A 15,157-nucleotide genomic window follows, 5' to 3' on the forward strand; every position below is an offset into this window, starting at 1 on the left:
AAGACAGAGTTTCACTCTTTTCGCCCAGGCTGGAGTGCAGTATTGCAGTCTCAGCTCACTGCAACCTCTGCCTCTCAGGTTCAAGCGATTCTCTTGCCTCAGCCTCTTGAGTAGCTGGGATTACAGGCACCCACCACCAAGCCTGGGTAATTTTGTGTTTTTAGTAGAGACGGGGGTTTCACCATGTTGGCCAGGCTTGTCTCGAACTCCTGACCTCAGGTGATCCGCCGGACTTGGCCTCCCAAAGTGCTGGGATTACAGGCGTGAGCCACCATGCCTGGCTGACACATTTTTTAAACACTTTGAGATGGATAATACTAAAATTGTGGTTGCTGATTAAAGTGATATTTGATAGTGTGTATTTATTTGATAATCTCATCATTAGAGCTCTGAGCATATTACCGCTTGTAATAAAAGAAAATTCTTTATCACAGGCTTTAATTTTTTTAAGTGGTATCATAGTTATTAATTTTCTAGGAAGTATTGAAATAAATGAGATGTAATTTGGAAAAGTTATATCCAAACTCATATTTCAAGAACTTTCTCATCATATCTTAGATTCAAAATAAAGATCCAATGAAAAGATCTCTTCTCTGCATGGCTTTTCCTGAATACTTGGGCAACATCCACAGCTGTGGACACTAAAGCAAAAAATGGGCAACTTTTTACATGTCAGATTGATGTGATTTAGAGTGCAGAGAGACTTAGGTGGAAATAGAGAAGTCCTGACGAAAACTGCCCATTATCCTGAATAGTTACTGGATATTTATTGGTCATCTTTTTAGTTTTCTATTTGTCGGTTAGTTGGCTGGTTTTATGTTTGTTTTTTGAGTTTTTTTTCTTTTTTCTCCAGATTCTAAGGTCTACTGACAAAAGGAGTGTTTGGCTGAAAGAGGCCAACTAATATCCGTTTAAATTGGGTCTTCTCTCTAGTCTTTACAAAACCAAGGACATCTTAGAGGCCAATAAAAAAGAAGCGGGGAGGGACATTTCAAGAGTACATATAACCTCAAAGTCAGAAAGACCTAGATTCCCCCATTATGAACCATAGACAAATAGAACACTTGACAAATTACAGGCACACCTTGTTTTATAGCACTTCATTTTATTGCATTTCACAGATATTGTGCATTTTACAAATTGAAGCTTTATGGTAACCTTCATTGAGCAAGCCCATTGACACAATTTTTCCAAAAGCTCACTTCATGTCTCTGTCGTATTTCAGTAATTCTCACAATATTTCAAACCTTTTCATTATTATTATATCTATTAAGATGATCTGTGATCAGTGATCTTTGATGTGACTATTGCAATTGTTTGGGGATGCCACAAACCGCATATGTATAGAAAACAGCAAACTTAATCAATAAGCATCATGTGTTCTGACTCCACCAACAGGTTATCTCCCCACTACCCTCTTACCCACTTTTCATAATCAGGCCTCCTGTTTCCTGAAATCTAGCCATATTGAAGTTAGGCCAATTAACAACCCTACAGTAGTCTCTGAGTGTTCAAGTGAAGGAAGAGTCAAATGTGTTTCACTTTAAATCAAAAGCCAGAAATGATTAAACTTAAGGCATGTGGAAAGCCAAGACAGGCAGAAAGCTAGGCCTCTTGCATCTACAGTTAGCCAAGTTGTGAATGCAAAAGAAACATTATTGAAACAAAAATTAAAAGTTCTATGCCAGTGAACCCACAAATGATAAGAAAGTGAAACAGCCTTATCATTGATATGAAGAAAGTGGTCTGGATAAATCAAACAGCCACAACATTCCCTTCAACCAAAGCCTAATCCACTTCAAGTCCCTAACTCTTTTGAATTCTATGAAAGCTGAGAGAGGGGAGGAAGCTGCAGAAAAGTTTGAAGCTAGTAGAAGTTAGTTACTGAGGTTAAGGAAAGAAGCCATCTCCATAAGATTATAAAAAAAAAAAAAAAGTGCAAGGTAAATTGGTTTCTAGAGACGGAATCTACTTCCAGTGAAGATTCGGTGAAGATATTGAAATGAAAACAAAGGATTTAGAATACTGCAAAAACTTACATGGCAAAACAGCAGTGGAGTTGGAGAGGATTAACTCCAATTCTGAAAATTCTACTTTGAATTTATAGATTCATTACTTAAAAAAAAAAAAAGTGTCATTGCACAAGCTAATGTCTACATTTCTCCAGCTCTAAAATTCAGACTTTGGAGTCAAACTGTGAAGTCTTCTATCTCAAGACGAAAGAAAACTATGGGGGAAATACGCTTGTTAGCACAGTCTGGCAATCATTTCTGTATATTTTTCCTCAGTATTCTTTAGAGTGAAAATGAGCATTCTTCACTGGCCTGTGTAATTGCCAAACATGACTGTCTTTCATTCTTAATCTGCTGGGATACTACAGAGCCAGCCTTGCAAATACAGGCCTCTTACTGATGACTGATTAACATGTAGTAATGGCTGTCATTCACTAAGTATATTTGTATGCAAGACGTGCTTTTATAAATCTCATTTACTCTTGTGCTTTTTGCTCTTATGAATTACTCTGTGCTTTTTGTATATCTCATTACTCTTCACAGCAACCAAGCTGCTATTACATCCATTTTACAGATAAGGTAACTGAGACCTCAGGATAGGTTAAGTAATTAATCAAATATCACACAGCTAATTAAAAGCTTGGTAGGAATTTAAACACATTCTTTTCGCAGCTACAATCTACTGCCTGCTAACTAGATATTTATGCTGCCTAATTGTATGAAAGGGAGGTGTTATTAATGCTGTGATTCAAAATCAGGAGTTTTGATCTTTTTGAATTTATCTAACGGTTCAGAACTGGGTTAGCTTTTCTTTTTTGCCCCACAGAAGAAGAAGGCTAATTGCTCTGGCTGAGACTTCCAGTTAAAAAAGAAAAGAAAAAAGGCCGGGCCTGGTCGCTCATATCTGTAATTCCAGCACTTTGGAGGCTGAGGCAGGCAGATCAAGTGAGCGCAGGACTTTAAGACCAGACTGGTTTCATCAACATGATGAAACACCATCTCTGTGTAAAAAAAAGATAGTGATGACAGCCTAGGTTTAAATTCTATCATTTATACTATGACCTCAAGTGGTTTGTTTAATTTCACTTAATCCTTTATTTCTTCATTCATGTAATAGAGATTTCTATTGAACCTATTGCTTAAGGTTGAGAAGTTAAAATGCAATGTGTTATGTGAAGCGCTTAGTATATACCTGGCCATAGTAAATGTTCAAGACATTGATGAAAGACCCCTATTCTTCTGGTTCAAGTTAGTGATTTAAAATAAATTAATTTTTAAAAAAAGACTCCCTCAATCCTTATTTTTATTTATTGTTTTTATTTTTTAATATGACTTCAACTGCTGGGAAGGCAGCATGAATTAAGATGCCCCACATAGGCCGGGCACGGTGGCTCACTCCTGTAATCCCAGCAGTTTGGGAGGCCAAGGCCGGTGGATTGGTTGAGCCCCAGAGTTCAAGACCAGGATGGGCAATGCAGGGAGACCCTGTCTCTACCAAAACTACAAAAATTACCTAGTCTCATTACCTGGTCTCAAAATAAATAGATTAAAAATTTTTTAAAACAGATGTCCCAAGTACAAAATATTTTTTTTAATTGCAAAAACAAATTTTAATTTTTAAACTTTAGTTTGATTTAAACATTGCTTTTAGTATGATGCTGACACCAGCTGTGCAGAAAGGGCTCGGGAGAGATGTTCATAGCAGCACACACCTGCGGCTCTTCTTCAGTTCTGGAGGCTCCAGGGCAGCCAATATTGCTTCATCAAATACATTCCTTAGGCCTTTCTGTTTAAGTGCAGAACACTCCACATACTTGACAGCCTTCAGCTCATGGGCCAGCTTTTCAGCAGTCCCTAGAGTGATAGGCTTCTGTTTGTTCTTGGCAAGTTTCTCAATAGTAGAGGGGTCATCTCTGAGATCAATTTGGGTCCCAGCAAGCAAGAAGGGAGTCTTTAGACAGTGGTGAGTTATCTCAGGCACCCACTTTTCCTTCACATTTTCAAATGAAGACGGAGCGACTACTGATAAACAGACATCTGTTTGTGGATAACTCAGCGGTCATAATCTGTCATAATCCTCTTGCTCTGCAGCATCAAAAAGTCCAAGAGTATATGGTTCTCCACCAATCATAACTGTGACTGCACAGTTGTCAAAAACAGTTGGTACATATTCCCATGGAAATTTGTTTGTTGTGTAGGATATCAGGAGACATGTTTTACCAACAGCACCATCACCCACAACAACATATTTAATTGTCTGCATTGCTGAAATAGTTCTGTATCCAGTTTAAATATTTCAAATCTGATGTTGACCTCAGCTTCTCTGCTGGGGCGTTGGTCTACAAAATATTTTATACCCTACCAACGAAAGGTGTTTTTTAAGACCACAAATACATAAAATCACATAACTGTCAGATTAGAAGCTAATGTGTGTTTTAACTGTGAACAATTTAAAACATCTAGTGCTATTCATAAAATCATTCACGTTGCAACCATCATTCACAACACCATTCACATCACTCACATTTCATTAGTATTAATTATAATTTACATAAAGTTGAATAGTTGAAAGGCAATGTGTTCTTTATTGAATTGTTTGAACATCACAGAATCCTGTAGGATATGTATTAGTTATCTCAATTTTACAAATTAAGATACATGTTTAGAGAGATCAAGTCCCATTACACATGAGGGATTCAGGTATGACTGCTTCCAAATGCTGTGTTCTTTCTTTTCCTTAACCAATGAAACCTTGATCAACTAAGTAGGTTAAAACTCCCAGGTTTTTTTTTAGTAGAATGGAATAAGAAATAGCATAGCCAGAGACTCAATGTATGAAAGTCAACACAGTTGAAAGCAAACACACACACTTATACTAGATCACCATGTAAGATGTAATTTATTCCTGTAGGTGTTGCACAAAAAAATTGACAAACACCGACTATATGTGAAGACCCAGTTACGCTTTTACTCACTATATAGACTTTAAAGTCCATCTAACAGATTTATTCATTTATAGTATAGAGGCATAAATATATCCTTACTCTACTTTTCTTCTCTATTTCCTAGGAGGTTTTTGAAAATCAAATGAAATAATATATGTGGAAGAACACTTTGTAAAGTTTCTATGCAAGTGTTTCATAAACTTGGATTTGGGGTCTATCCAAAAAAGTGGTAGATGGATATTCAGAGTTAAAAGAATTCCACAATGGAGTTCACTTTTGTGAGGCAGCCACTATCCCTTCATCCCCTGTAACAACATATGACTGCTTAAGTAGGAGGAAGAATTGAGTATGAACTCTTTGTGAAATTCAATTTTTTGTGATCTTTCTGCCTCTTAAATATAAAAGTTGACCATCATCACACAACAAAGTCTCTTCCCAAGTACCGGAGTGTCTTGCACAAAACCCAAATTCAATGTCTGTCAAAAAAATGAATCGGAAAAAAAATGCATACAATACCATTATTAAGCTATTACTGCGCACAAGCCCTAGTTAGGTCTTTTCTTCCAGGAATCAATCTCTAGAATTTTTTCAAGTCACCAGTTAACATACATAAGGGCTACAAAACCAAATGTTACATAGGTAATCTTTAGGCTAAATGATTTTCTATTTATTTATTCACTTGAATAAATTCAAAATTCCTAAAGTATGATATATGTTGTTTTCTTTTCAAACTCGAATAGGTCAAGTGAAAAATGGTTATTCAAATATACTCTTCTTCCTTGTGGAAACAATCCCTTTAATACAGTAACAATGTTTTCCTGGCGCTTGGTTATAGCTGTCCTTGAACAGACAAAATTTCCCCTGTCCTCCAGAAACCGTGCTTAGTTAACTAAAATGTCATGTTGCGTAATTTCTCAGCTGGAAGCAGAAAGACTGGCCTTTTCAGGATCCTTTAAGATAGGAATCTACATTTGCATCCACTATCTAGTTTTTGTTGTGGCGCGATCTCCGCTCACTGTGGCCTCGACCTCCCGAGCTCCAGCGGTTCTGCTGCCTCAGCCTCTCGAGTAGCTGGGACTATAGACACGCGCCGCTCCGCCTGGCTAATTAAACAACAATAAAACAAATTTAGGAGACCGGGGTCTGTCTATGTTGTTCAGGCTGATCTCGAACTCCAGGGGTCAAGCGATCCTCCCGCCTCGGCTTCTCAAAGTGCCAGGATCACAGGCGAGAGCCGCCGCGCCCAGCGGCACCCCAAATCTAGTGATAAGCAACGTTCAACTTTGACAGAAGCAGCTGGCCTGCGGACATCGTCGGTTATCCTCGGAATTTATCCAATGTAGGAACGCAGGTGAGCAGCGAACCCTCCCAGGTCGGCTCACGACAACGGGAGAACGTAGGTAAAAGACAATCGCGGTCACGCACCGCGTTGGGGCTGCGCGAAGCAGAGCTAGGAAGCTTTGATCGGGTCTGGACTTGGTCCCTCCCAGATTCTGAGCCAGCAGACACTGCAGCCCGAGCCAATTGCAAAAGACCAACAAAGCCCAGCCCAGCGGAAGGAACGGTCCGCAGTTGTTTCTCGTCGGTAACGAAGCTCGCTCTTCCTTGCTCTCGCCCCTACTCTTCCTGATGTTAGATCGAGCGGCCCTCTAAAAGCAGGTTAGAGTGATTGGTACAAAAAACACAGCAAACGCTCGCAGCTACAAAAAGGATGAAATTCTTTCTGGACATCCTCCTGCTTCTCCCCTTACTGATCTTCTGCTCCCTAGAGTCCTTCGTGAAGCTTTTTATTCCTAAGAGGAGAAAATCAGTCACCGGCGAAATCGTCCTGATTACAGGAGCTGGGCATGGAATTGGGAGACTGACTGCCTATGAATTTGCTAAACTTAAAAGCAAGCTGGTTCTCTGGGATATAAATAAGGTAACAGTGCTTACTATGTTTTACTTTCTGGAACCTTTAATTTGTGGACACGTCTGCATTTTCCTGGCAGCCACCCTTTACAGCATCTCTGTAAAGCAGGAAAGAAAAAAAAAATTAGTATTGCCATTTTGCAGATGGGAGGGCATGAATTAATATTTTGTTTGATCACATGATAAACAGACCTAGAGGTTATAAGAGTCCCAGTTACTGCCCATCACTAGTTTGACATTGTAAATTGATCCCCATTTTTGCCCTAAGGATAACTTATAATTTTCTCCTGAACCTGATTTCATTGATCCCTCCATTTTAAAAACGAGGAAAAAGAAATCATTTTAGCTAGTATATCAAAAGAGTAAGAAGTTTGTACCTATTAAGAGAAAGTCCTACTTGTTGTTAATGAGATAAGTGTTTTAAAAGATTATACCCAACAGAAAGCAATTCTACTTGGCCATGTTATTGCCAAGAATAATTTTTTTTTCTTTGAGTGGGAATCTCGCTCTGTTGCCAGGCTGGAATGCAGTGGCGTGATCTCAGCTCACTGCCTTCTGGGTTCAAGTAATTCTCCTGCCTCAGCCTCTCGAGTAGCTGGGACTACAGGCTCACGCCACCACGCCCGGCTAATTTTTGTATTTTTAGTAGAGACGGGGTGTCACCATATTGACCAGGCTGGTCTCAAATTCCTGACCTCATGATCCGCCTGCCTTGGCCTCCCAAAGTGCTGGGATTACAGACGTGAGCCACCACGTCCAGCCGCCAAGAATAATTTTTAAAAGCATCTTTTCTGGGAGGCTGAGGTGGGAGGTTGCTTGAGCCTGGGAGGTGGAGGCTGCAGTGAGCTGTAAGCACCCCAATGCACTCCAGCCTGGGTGACTGAGGTGGACCCTGTCTCAAATTTTTTTAAAAAGCATTTTTTATCACCTTTGACCTGTGATACTGAAGGAGTTGCAGGGAAGCATCTTTTAGTAAAAACAATAAAAAGGAAAAAAACCTTTTAATGTAGTTTTTTTTACCCAGGACAAGCGTAGGTGTGGGCTTAGGGAAGAGAAGAGGACCTAGATTCTAACCTTTTATTTGACCCTTGGTAGATGAACAAAGGGATTTCTAAAAGATACCTGATGGCCTCAAACATTATCCATTATGCACTAGTTGACATGCAATGCTGTAAACAATAATTCAAAGCATATGAAGTTAAATGAGAGTTAACCCAGTGAGTTGCTGATTAAGACAGCAATCAACAAATGTTGATTTAAATCTGCTTTAGACATTAGGGATAGGGTGACAAACAGAAAATAAGGTTCCATGACCTCAGCCTAGTAGGGAAAATAGACATTAAGTAATTACAAGTGCAGGCCGGGCACAGTGGCTCACACCTGTAATCCCAGCACTTTGGGAGGCCGAGGCGAGCAGATCACCTGAGGTCAGAAGTTCAAGACAAACCTGGCCAACATGGTGAAACCCTGTTTCTACTAAAAATCCCAAAATTAGCCAGGCGTGGTGGTGTGCGCCTGTAATCCCAGCTACTTGAGAGGCTGAGGCAGGAGAATCACTTGAACCTGGGAGGCAGAGGTTGCTGTGAGCCGAGATCTCGCCATTGCACTCCAGCTTGGGCAACAAGAGCGAAACTCCATCTCGAAAAAAAACAAATAAAATAAATAAGAAACAACAATTTTTTAAAAAGTAATTACAAATACAATGAATAATACAAACTAGGCCCAGCCCAGGCCAGTGTGGTCACAGTCTGGCGTGGTGATATAGTCAGAGCTCTCATTTTTTAATTGGGTAACTTGCTCAACTTTTGGATAAAATGATACCTACCTCAAAAGGCTGGGAATATGATATGAGATAATGCGCACAAAGCATTTAGCACAGTGGCTGGTATAAGGTAAACACACTAGAGTGTTAGTTGTTATTATTCCTTGACAAAGTGTGGTTTTAGCTAAAATTCAAATATATGTTAAGAGTTAGTTAGGTTAATAACTTCCAATGTCCAGTGCTGGTTTATAAAAAATTTTCTCTGATCATGCATTTATCCAACAAATTTTTTTTTTTTTTTGAGACGGAGTTTCGCTCTTGTTACCCAGGCTGGAGTGCAATGGCGCGATCTCTGCTCACCGCAACCTCCGCCTCCTGAGTTCAGGCAATTCTCCTGCCTCAGCCTCCTGAGTAGCTGGAATTACAGGCACGCGCCACCATGCCCAGCTAATTTTTTGTATTTTTAGTAGAGACGGGGTTTCACCATGTTGACCAGGATGGTCTCGATCTCTTGACCTCGTGATCCACCCACTGGGATTACAGGCTTGAGCCACCACGCCCGGCCTATCCAACAAATATTAATTGAGCCCCTATTATCTGTTAGGCACTGTTCTAATAGAGAACTGAGGATTTGGCATTGAGGAAGACATGAGCCTCATTAGCTAGGGGCAGTATGCCACACTGTATTATTGTAAAATGTATAATTGTTAGGTGGTGTTAAGTATAAAGAAAAAAATACTAGGCAGAGCAGATAAAAGACTGTATATGGTAGGGAGGGTAGGAGGGGAGTGCTGATGTTATAGAGGCAGCCAGGAAGGACTCACTGAGTTGGAGATAATTGAGTCAAGATCAGAAGAAGCTGAGAGCACAGTGAGTCCTGCAGGGAGGGATCAGCAAATGCAAAGCCTGGCACAGACTAAGGGAAGGGAGAGAAGTGCAAGAAAAGTCTTGATCTACTCTGTGCAACACGATGGTAGGTAGTAGCTCCTAGCCTCTTGCAGCTCTTGAGACTTTGAAAATGTGCCCAATCTGAATTGAGATGTGTTGTGGGTGGGACACGCTGGATTTTGAAGACTTAGTATGAAGAAAAGAATATAGAATTTTGTGTTAATTTTTATATAGATTACATGTTGAAATGATAATTAGTTAGATACATTAGGGTAAATAAAATATACTACTAGATTGTGTTTTTTTATGTGACTACTATGCTTTGGCTTTTTGTTCTGGGGAGTCAATGAAGGGTTTTAAGGGTCATTCCTATTGAGGAGGATCCTCCAGCTGCTGGGCTTAGATGAGACATAAGAGGATAAAAAATGGAAGGAACAAGTAAAGTAAGAGAGCTCTGTGATAATCCAGGCACGAGATGACACGATGGGGACTGTCAGACAAGGTTGGCAGCAGCAGAGATTGGGAAAAATGGTCAGAAAAATTGAGGAGAATGTAGTGAGTTTTTATTAGGTTAAATTAGCTTAATTTATATAATTCATCTTTTATTTTGAGATTATATCCTTCCTACTTTTTTGTGGGTAAAAAATATGTTTGTTAATGAAATTACAATTATAACATATGAGTCATTTTTTTAGTTTTGGGTGCCCTTATTTGGCCAAAAGTTTGGCAATCCTAGTCTGGTATGCATACCCCACTCTATTTTTCTTGCCATTTTATAGATTTGAAATTATAGAAGTCTGAGAACCACTAAACCTGATTGGGGAAGGACAGGGTGCGGGTTTGGAGCAGTCCAGGTAGCAGAAACGGAGACGTGAAGCTCTTGAGCACGTGAATACCTAGAGAATGAGGAAGAAAGTGGTGTTGGATTGTTATTGGATCTAGCTGGAAGGGCAGGGAAGAGCCAAAGGGAAGGCCCTTTCACTTAGAGTACAAAGACAATTTCTTAGATTAATCCACGTAGTGAGGATAGTCCACGTATACCAAACATTAATGTAGGGAGGAATTAATGGTGGTGTCAGCTTTGTTGTTTCACTGAGACCGATACCAGGAATTATTCATTCTGCTTTATGATCATCTATCACCTCTTGACTATTCTCATTCCCGTGTCTGGTTAGAATGGTTGATAGCCAGGCATGGTGGCATGGTCCTGTAGCCCTAGCTACTCAGAAGGCTGAAGCAGCAGGATTGCTTGAGCCCAGGTGTTCTGGAATGTGGTGCGCTCTGCATGTCCCCGTAAGTTCAGAATCAATATGGTAACCTCCTGACAGTAGGTGTGAAGGATACCAAGCTCTCTAAGGAGGGGTGAACCAGCCCAGGTTGGAAATGGAGCAGGTCAGAGCTCCAGTGCTGTCCGTAGTTGGATCACGCCTGTGGATAGCCATTGCACTCAACCTGGGCAATGGCGAGACCCTTTCTCCTAAAAAAAAGTTAAATTAGGAAAATATTAACTTGGAAAGGAAAATTTACAGTAAGTGGCGAGCATATAGTATATGCTCAAAGACTATTTATTGAATAAAAAAACAATGAATAACTGAAAAAATAATGGGAGGAATTTAAAATTTTTCAATTTTTAGTGATTGTAGACAAACATATTTGAAAAAATTTACCAAGGAAAATCTTGAAGAATTATGAGCAATTGTACTGTGTTGCAAAACATTTTAAAGGAAGAATTCATTTTATTCCTGAAGATCTGCTTATTTTTTATTTCTTAACAATTATCTATCTGGATAGATAGGTATTTATCCAGATAGATATTTGGTAAGAAATAAAAAATATTTTTACCAAATACTTTTTGTGAAGGGCACTGTCTGGAATTTTTTCTGGAGGAATTTAGAACTTAAATTTGTTGCACTGGCCGGGTGCGGTGGCTCATGCCTGCAATCCCAGCACTTTGGGAGGCCAAGGTGGGTGGATCACTTAAGATCAGGAGTTCAAGACCAGCCTGGACAACATGGTGAAACTCCGTTTCTACTAAAAATACAAAATTAACCAGGTGTGGTGGCACATGCCTGTAATCCCAGCTACTAGGGAGGCTGAATCAAGAGAATCGCTTGACCCTGGGAGGCAGAGGCTGCAGTGAGCCAAGATTGCACCACTGCACTCTAGCCTGGGTGACAGAGCGAGACTCCATCTCAGAAAAAAAAAAAAAAAAAATTTGCACAGTTCAGAAAGTGTGGAAACCAGACCAACCTAAATGAGGAGCAAGGAAATAGGGCAAAAGTGAGACAGCAGATGTGGAAGAAGGGTATCTTTGCCTCCATATACTCAGTCGCTTGGTGGCTACAGAAAGCCAACCAGTAATAAGCAAATCTCTGAAAACAGAATTAGTGGGAAATAAATTTTTATTATAAAATTTGTTTATGTAAGGAAATATATTTGTTCCAAAAAAAGAGGATCCAAATCAATACAATAATCTTTTTAAAAACTTTTATAAATATGGTAATATAGATGACAAAACACACCATTTTAACCATTTCTGAGTGTACAGGTCAGTGGCATTAACTACATTTACTTTATTATGCAGTGATCTCTTCTATTCCTCTCCAGACATTTTTAATCTTCCCAAGCTGAAACTCTGTACCCGTCAAAACAATATATCTCAGGCCTGTAATCCCAGCACTTTGGGAGGCTGAGGCGGGCAGATCATGAGGTCAGGAATCCAAGACCAGCCTGACCAACATGGTGAAACCCTGTCTCTACTAAAAATACAAAAATTAGATGGGCATGGTGGCATGTGCCTTTAATCCCAGCTACTCTGGAGGCTGAGGCAGGGAAATTGCGTGAACCTGGGAGGCAGAGGTTGTGGTGAGCTGTGATAGTGCTACTGCACTCCAGCCTGAGTGACAGAGCAAGACTCCCTCTCAAAACAACAACAACAACAAAAACACCACAATGTATCTCTCATTTCCCCAGGACCTGGCAACAATGATTCTATTTTATGTCTCTCTGAATGTGATACTCTGGGTACTTCATGTAAGTACACTCATATGGTATTTGTTTTTTTGTGTGTGTCTAGCTTATTTCATTTGGCATAATGTTCTCAAGGTTGTACATGTAGCATGTGTCAGAAATTTAGAATAATAGTCCATTGTATGCATATACAACATTAATAAAATATGCTTGTAAAAGGAAATGGCAAAAGCTGCCGGTTGCATATAGGAGGGCAAAATAAAGTCTACCTGAGATGTTGATGTCCCTTGAGGAATAAGAGCTCCTCATGAGGGTATACTACAGTTTGTGTGGGAGATTCATAAGAGAAAAAGAACTTGTTTCTTTTATTGTGATAACAGGCTCACTACACAAGCTACTAATTCTTCCCACAACTGTCCAGATTTATCCTTTCTGTATCAGTACTTGCCGTTTACAAATGTGTACGCTGATTTACCATCCTCTCTGTGGGTAAATGTGTGAGTCCTCCTGGGGTCTACCCATTTGTGCATTAGCTGACAATTATTATGTTGATGCACAAGTAATTGCAGCTTTTGTCATTAAAATAATGGCAAAAACAGCAATTACTTTTACACCAACCTAATACTTGGCCTGTAGAGTGCACAGACTAGATGGTAATCTAAGATCTCTTTTGAGACATTTCCTTAAAAGTAAAAAAAAAAAAAGGTAAAAATTGGCCAAAAGCAAACAAGCAAAGATAACCAAAAAAACCCCAATGGTGTGATCCTGAACTTAAGTTGACTCAAAATCAGTGCCCCAAATTGGACTCATCATCCCTTTCCTCAAATCTGCCGTCTCCCTGTCATCTCTGCCTGACATGTGGCAGCATGATCTTGCCAGATACCAAAAGCAGAAAGCAAAGATGTCACCTGTGACTCCTCCCCACCCTTCCTCATCTACTCACCAAGGCTTACCGATTTTATCTCCTAAACATATATTTTAAAGGATATCCTTTCCTCTACATTTTTTCTACTAGTGCCACAATTCAAGTTTGTGTCATCCATTACCTGAATTACTGTAACTGCCTCTCAAATTTTTTTAACTCCAGTGTTGACCCCTAAAATCTACCCTCCGTACGTCAGCCAGAATAATCAATACGACACATAAACCTGACTCTGTAATTTAATTAGTGGCTCCCCATTCACTTTTTGATAAAACTTAATATGACAAGTGGGACCTTAATCTGAACTTCTCCTGGCCTCGAACTTAATGATCCATCCAACAACGCTGATCCTACTAGTGGTTTCCACAAGACCAGTCTCCTGTCTGTCTTTGCACACACCCTGCCTGAAATGTCCTTTCACCCTGGGGAAAGCAGGTGAAAGGGCATAGCAAGCCACTGCTAGAATTATATTGTGTGCCCCTCTGTGTTCCCGTAACTCCCTGTATAGAACTCTGCTGTGATACTTATCACAATGTATTAGGTTGAAACTGACAATATTCAATCCCGTATTATCAAAACAATAATGGTATTATGTGGGTCCTACTTAACTATGATATTTATGTTTCTTTCTACGACACAGAGCACTCCTTGGGGTCGGGACTCTACCTCATTAATATTTGTGTCAAGGTTCTTCTGAACTCAGTGAATATGACCTTCATGTTAAAATGCTGAAAGAATGAATGGTTTAATGAACTGTAGTTAACTCATTGTTTCTTCTGCAGCCAGTAAACTGACGTGCATGAATAGTTTTTAATGACATGGAAAAAAGTTTAATGTTATATTTTTTAAAGCCTGATATGTAATACACGGAGATACTGACATTCACAAAGTATTTAAAGTTCATAAACGTAGAACTAGTATTTTAAGATTTGTACCTTCTTTTAAGAAACTTGCTTTAAATTCAGTTCCAAATAAAAGAAGCTAGTCAAAATACTAAAAGTAAAATGTGCTTATATACCTGCCAAAAATGGGTCGTTAAATTCTTGCCCAATTCAGATGGAATCTCACTACTTTTAAAAAATTATATTATAGCTGTCAATATAATATGCTCATATCAGTTACTACCTTGCCCTCTTTGTTGCTTTTTCTAGCATGGACTGGAGGAAGCAGCTGCCAAATGCAGGGGACTGGGTGCCAAGGTTCATACCTTTGTGGTAGACTGCAGCAACCGAGAAGATATTTACAACTCTGCAAAGAAGGTGAAATTTTATGTTTAGTTAGAATCATAACATGTTAGAGTTAGATGTTTTGGAGATGACCCAGTCTGTACATGACATAGATGAAGTAACTGAGAAATGTTACTTGTCCAAGGTTATAGAGCTAGCTCATAGCAAAACCCAAACTGAAGCTCTCAAATATTAGTATGTTCTGAAATTTTCCAGAGAGTTGTTAAAATATATATATACTATGGGTCTCCACTCCCAGAGGTTTTCCTTCAGTAGGTTGAGGTCAGGGCCTCAAATGAACCCTCTGCACCCTGCATCCCACACACCCTCACCTCATCCATGATTATCATACAGGTAAGTATCCCTGGATGACAACTGCAGAATTACTGACAGGGTCTTCTAAAGCCCATTCATAGAATTGGGTTAGAAAGTTACAATAAAGCTATTCTTTATGAGGTTTTTATTGTAGATGGAGCTATTTCTTTTATTTTCTATTCTTTTTCTTTCTTTTTTTTTTTTTT

At 39.5% G+C, this 15,157-nt stretch overlaps 1 protein-coding gene and 1 pseudogene across 1 annotated transcript in view; one reads left to right on the forward strand and one right to left on the reverse strand.

Annotated features, from left to right (window-relative positions):
• Positions 1-3,634: 3,634 nt before the first annotated feature.
• On the reverse strand, positions 3,635-6,073 carry LOC108315682 (annotated as a pseudogene).
• A 412-nt stretch (positions 6,074-6,485) lies between these two features.
• The window catches only part of LOC108315681 (estradiol 17-beta-dehydrogenase 11), a 44,003-nt gene continuing 35,331 nt past the window's right edge, over positions 6,486-15,157 (forward strand). The window contains exons 1-2 of the mRNA XM_017545129.2: positions 6,486-6,878; positions 14,562-14,669. Coding sequence (XP_017400618.1) covers positions 6,669-6,878; positions 14,562-14,669 — 318 coding nt within the window. The 5' untranslated portion in view covers positions 6,486-6,668. The remainder of the gene's footprint in view (positions 6,879-14,561; positions 14,670-15,157) is intronic.

Source organism: Cebus imitator, unplaced genomic scaffold (assembly GCF_001604975.1).
Source record: "Cebus imitator isolate Cc_AM_T3 unplaced genomic scaffold, Cebus_imitator-1.0 Scaffold177, whole genome shotgun sequence".
In the NCBI taxonomy this organism is placed as follows: domain Eukaryota; kingdom Metazoa; phylum Chordata; class Mammalia; order Primates; family Cebidae; genus Cebus; species Cebus imitator.